The sequence below is a fragment of the Dermacentor silvarum genome, chromosome 2, assembly GCF_013339745.2.
Source record: "Dermacentor silvarum isolate Dsil-2018 chromosome 2, BIME_Dsil_1.4, whole genome shotgun sequence".
NCBI lineage: Eukaryota > Metazoa > Arthropoda > Arachnida > Ixodida > Ixodidae > Dermacentor > Dermacentor silvarum.
Window position 1 is genome coordinate 11,456,628 of NC_051155.1, and position 5,539 is coordinate 11,462,166.

General features: G+C 51.5%; 1 protein-coding gene across 1 annotated transcript; it reads right to left on the reverse strand.

Moving 5' to 3' along the window:
• Positions 1 to 750: 750 nt before the first annotated feature.
• Positions 751 to 4,949, reverse strand: LOC119439904 (uncharacterized). The gene is made up of 4 exons (XM_049661104.1): positions 4,352 to 4,949; positions 3,346 to 3,487; positions 2,137 to 2,259; positions 751 to 1,139 (listed from the first exon to the last, which is right to left on the reverse strand). The coding sequence occupies exons 1-4, from the start codon at positions 4,655 to 4,657 to the stop codon at positions 751 to 753; spliced, it is 960 nt and encodes a 319-aa protein (XP_049517061.1). The 5' UTR covers positions 4,658 to 4,949.
• Between the last annotated feature and the right edge of the window lie 590 nt (positions 4,950 to 5,539).

Below are 5,539 nucleotides of genomic sequence, written 5' to 3' on the forward strand. Positions count from 1 at the left end.
TCCGTGGAACACATTGAGTGTTTGCAGCTGATGCAAACGAACCTGTGTCGGCGCGGCAAGCGCAGCAGTAGACGGTTGGTGCATCGTCCTGGTAGGATCAGGTAGCAGACCGTGCTGTGGCTGGAGCCCCTGAAGACGATGGCTGGTACGGACGTGTACCGGGGTTAGCTCTGTCGGACTACGCACTGGCGACGAGTCATGAGTACGCTGCGTCTCGGGCGATCGTATCATTTACCCAGCACCTCCACCAGAAAATGTCACGAAGATAGCAATCGAGACCTTGGCGAAACGGTGTTCTTTTCAATATAGGCTGACACTCGGAGAGCGCGCGTTTCAGAACACACTTCGTCGTTCTCGATGCAGCGGCCAGCGGCCGCAGGTGCCAGCCTATCTCGCGTCAGTAAATTCGGCGTGTTCTCGACATGTTTGATGCTGCGCACAGTAATCGACGTATACGTCTGCACTAGTATGCCGGTATAATGATACCCCGTCGTATCTCTGCGGCGCTTTCGCGGCAAAATTGCGCGGGCACGGGCGTAGGACCTGTTACATCGTAAGGTCCCACCCAGCGCGCGCTCCGATCCCCGAATGAGACGAGTCCCGTGCAAGCATAAGAAAAGAGGCGTTTATTGATCGTAGAATCGGGCTTTTATAGTCAGGAGGGGAGAGGGGGAAGTGAGCACTGCTTTTGCCCACGTGTGACTAGCTTTGTCGTGATAAGCGGCGATGGCAGCCAGATAGGTTCCGTTGCTACATTTCTCTCCCCTTAAGATTGTAGAGACGCTGTGGTGGTTTCCGCTGTCGCTTTGAACGACGTAGCGGTACTTCGCCAGCATCTGCAGGTGGGGTGTCTTGCGTCGGCCCCTGGACAGGTGGTCGTGCTGGAGACACTACCTGCTTCGTGGATGGTTCTGTCTCTTTGTTTTCGGGAATAGGTTCACACTGCTCCGGGCTTGACTGGGCCGAGCGCACCTGATCAATGTGCCGCCGTACGGGTCCCTCAGGTGTATCAATGGTGACCATTCGGGCACCGGATACGGATGCGGTTCTTCCCGGAGTCCACTTATCTCCCTGCCCGTAATTACGGACATGAACGGCGACGTCCGCTGGCACCGTCCACTCGTCCGTTTTTGTAGATCCTGCATGAATGGGGGGGGGGGGATGATGCGTCCAAGCGGGGACGGATGCGGTAGCCTAAGAAAAGTTCAGAAGGGCATTTTGCAGAACTGAGGGGAGTCCGTCTGTAATTAAAGAGAAGACGATCCAGGTTATCCCCTATGCTGCCGTTGCCCATCTTTCTGAGGCCGTCTTTAATGGTGCGAACAGCCCTTTCCGCTAACCCGTTTCATTGCGGGTGGTACACAGGCGTGTGCACGTGAGTTACATTATTCCGCTTCGTGAATGTCGCGAACTCCTCGCTGGTGAATTGGGTGCCATTATCTGTTACGATGGTACGGGGAATACCGAATCGACAGAATATATTCCTCAAGCAGCTCACAGTAGCAGAGGTGCTTGCTTTCTTCATGGGAACAGCCTCTATCCACTTACTGTGGGCGTCTACAAGCACGAGGATAATTGTACCCGTGACCGGCCCAGCAAAGTCAGCGTGTACTCTTTCCCAGCTCTCCTCTGTCTTAGGCCAGTTCCTTGCTGGTGCGGCTGCCGGCATAGGCAGGTTTTGAATGCATCTTTTACAGGAAGCGGATAGCCGTTCTATATCGCTATCGAGACCCGGCCACCAAAAAGAGGACCTGGCGAATGCCTTCATGGCCGAGGAACCCTGATGCGTTTCATGCAAGTGTTCCAACACTCGTGCGCGCAGTTTTTCTGGAATCACAACTCTATCACTCCAGTACAATAAATCATGTGCTACGGACAGCTCCAATATCCGGTCAGAAAATGCTTTCATGTCCGCTTCCACAGCCTTACTTGCTAGCCAGCCCTGCAGTACATATCTTACGACTTTTGATAAGATGTGGTCGATTGCCGTTTGTCGTTTTAACTCCGTCAGTGAAATAGTCCCGTCTGAGAAGGTTTCCAACGCTAGGAGATAATCAGCAGGCTCACCTCCGGCCTCCAACTCGTTCGTCTCTTGGGGCAAGCGGCTCAGGGCATCTGAATTGATGAGCAGCTTGCCAGGACAGTATTGTGGCCTGTAGCGGAATCCTCCGAGATACAACGCCCACCGCTGGATACGAGCAGCAGCCAGTGGTGGTGTAGGCCTGTCAGACTTCAGGAGGCCCAGGAGCGGCTGGTGGTCGGTGGCCAAGGTGAACTCGTGGCCTGCAAGATAGTCCCGAAATTTAGATACACCAAACACGAGAGCAAGGGCCTCTCGCTCCAGCTGCGAATAATTTCGCTCGGCTTTGCTCAGCGTTCAGGAACGAAACCCGATGGGTCTGTTGACACTCCCATCAGTGTGAAACAATACGGCTCCAATACCATGCGGTGACGCATCACATTCTAGTTTCAGTGGTTTCTTAGCATCGAAGTGTACGAGCACTCCTGCCTCCCACAGACTGCGCTTTGCCGTTAGAAACGCTGCTTTCTGCACGTTTTCCCAGTTCCACCGCGAGTGTTTCTCGAGCAACTGGTACAGTGGTGCGAGCAGAGACGACATGTTAGGTAGAAACTTGGAATAGTATGTGAGCATGCCCAAAAATGAACGCAATTCGCCGACATTCCGTGGTTCTGCAGCCTCTAAGATTGCTTCCACATTTTTTTCCATCGGGTGAAGACCTTCTTGATCTATTCTGTGCCCTAGATACGTGACAGACTGTTCACGGAACTTGCATTTGTCAAGCCGCAGTTTTACTCCACGCTCTCTGAATCGTTGCAGCAAGAGCCGTAAATCCTGGCCACCTTCATCTTTTTCCGATACCAAAACATCATCCAGATAAGCCTGAACACGTGATAAGCCCTGCAAAACAGTCTGAATTTTCCGCTGGAAGATAGCTGGTGCCGAAGCAATACCAAACGGCAATCTGTTGTACGCAAATAGCCCGCGGTGCGTGTTGATAACGCAAACCTTCTGCGAGTCTTCATCCAAGAGAATTTGATTATACGCATCACGCAAGTCGAGGGTGCTGAAATACTTGCCTCCGTTCAGGCTAGCGAACATATCATCGATCAGAGGCAAGGGGTATTGCTCCAACTCGCAGCATTGGTTTAAAGTGACTTTAAAATCAACGCAAATTCTCACGGTGCCATCCTTTTTCAAAACCGGCACAATGGGCGTAGCCCACTCCGAGTGTGTGACGGGTGACAGCACTCCCTGTGACACAAGCCTGTCCAATTCTTGCGTTACCTTATCGCGTAAAGCGAACGGCTGAGAACGAGCCTTACAAAATTTTGGTGTGGCTCCCTCCTTTAGCAGTAGGCGCGCCGGGGGCCCATCAATCACTCCGACTTCTGGCTGGAACACGTCTTGAAACTCGGCGAGGATGTCCTCTACGGCAGACGTGGTCGTTCCCGAATGGGTGTCCGGCTGAGCCCTCAGGTTAAAGATTGGCATTCCTGACTTTGAAATCTGGGCGATCAAGTCACGTCCACATAGACTGGGACCTGTACAGTCTAGGATGATCAAGGGACAATCAAAGGATACGCCATTATACGACACCTGCACACGCAATTCCCCCCATCACTGGAATTTTTCCGAGGTAGCATGATAGCTTGGTGTTTGTGGGCTTTGGAGTTGGCCATTGTTGTCGGTGTTTCTCGAAAATTTGCCTTGGTACGACACACACTGGGGAGCCAGTATCTACGTGCATTGACACGTCCACGTCACCTCAAGTGAAAGTGCGTTTGATAGGCAGTTCCAACTGAGCAATACGTGCCAAGTTTAGTGTCCACAAATGCGTAGCATCATCAAAGTCTTCGTCATTTGAGTCAGTATTTACTGCAAGAGCTCGACCGCGTACGTCCCCAGGTGCTCGCCTGCTTGACCTAGGCCTTAGACCGTGGGCGTCGCTCAAGCACTTCTTAGCAATATGCCCTAGCTTACCGCAGCGGTAGCACCGTGTCCTCAACCAACCACAAGCATTGCTGCTATGCCTGCTGCTGCCACACCGGCTGCATTCTGACACCACCTCGTTCCCCGTTCTCTGTCGCGCATCAACGTTAAGCACTGTTAGCTCTGAGCTTATTTTCCCCGCCCCTTTTTCCGCCGCTTCGGCTGCGAGCGCCATGGTTTCCGCTTCCTGCAGTGTCAAATTTCCTTTGCCAGCAATTGCTTCTGCAACGCGCTGGACCGTACACCGCATACAACACGGTCTTGAAGCATTCGATCGAGCATTGTGCCAAAATTACAATTGCCGGCAATGCGTCGTAGTTCCAGAATAAATTCATGAACTGGCTCACCTTCCTTTTGAGAGCGGTTGAAAAACCGGAAACTTTCCGTAGTTTCGTGGCGCTTTGGGTCGAAGTAATCATCCAGTGTTTTGACTACTTCGTCATAGGTGAGCGCGTTGGGCTTCCTTGGTGCCACTCTTCCTGCGAGCACTTGCACGGTTCTTGTGTTCAGCGCCGCGATAAGCAATGCCCTCTTCTTGGCCTGGTCGCTGATACCCGTCGCTTCGAAGTAAGCCTCTGCTTTGATGATGTATGCTTTCCAGTTGTCCCTTTCGTCGTCATAATCCGGTAGCTGTTGATGCGCCATTAGAACAATTCTTTCCGCAGCCGCTGCTTGGTCTCCGTTGTCTGGCTCGTTCTTGATTCCGAGGGTTTTTTCCGCCTTCGTCGCCACTGTTACATCGTAAGGTCCCACCCAGCGCGCGCTCCGATCCCCGAATGAGACGAGTCCCGTGCAAGCATAAGAAAAGAGGCGTTTATTGATCGTAGAATCTGGCTTTTATAGCCAGGAGGGGAGAGGGGGAAGTGAGCACTACTTGTGCCCACGTGTGACTAGCTTTGTCGTGATAAGCGGCGATGGCAGCCAGATAGGTTCCGTTGCTACAGGACCCAAACATATACCGGTATCAGAACAGCCGCTTAACCATCGAATAAATCCCGGCTATGCTTTGTCTTTTACTGTCACAGCGCAGGCACTAACATCTGTGCCGAAACCTTTGAGCACTTCATCTGTCCCCATCATCGCTTTGAAAGACACTCCATAGGGTGCTGTCCGAGGCGACGTCTGTGCCCTAGCTAGTGTAGTGAACAGTGCTAATATTTGCGTTTTTGAAACCTCCTGTAGTGTATGGCCAAAATTGACACTGACTGACATGCCTACTGCCGTCCTCTATTCTTGCAGTTCGCTCCTCCTTTCTATTAGCTTTTGTTATTTCCCGTATATCTCCTTGTTATTACTTTCTTATTACCAGCGTTTAGAATCACCAGCCGGCGCCACAAGGGTGTTTAATTTTTTTGTAATCTAGCGTGCCTTTACCAAAGTTGGAATTGATATGCACATTGCTTAGTGGTGTTCTCTATCCAGCTGTGAAATTACTCTTTTGAAGCTATATTGTGATCTAGATAACTGATGTTGTTTTGTTGCTGCTGGGTACCTGTTTTTTTTTTCATTACTTAATACTGTTTTTTA

Bases quoted from the DNA above. Each gene is read 5' to 3' on its own strand.
- LOC119439904 (XM_049661104.1), bottom strand. From the start codon at position 4,657: ATGGCGCATCAACAGCTACCGGATTATGACGACGAAAGGGACAACTGG. The intron at 3,488-4,351 runs GTTCATGAATTT...CTGAGGGCTCAG, and splicing joins CTCAAAAGGAAGGTGAGCCA to CCGGACACCCATTCGGGAAC. The intron at 1,140-2,136 runs GCAAGCTGCTCA...CCATTCATGCAG, and splicing joins CAGGCCACAATACTGTCCTG to GATCTACAAAAACGGACGAG.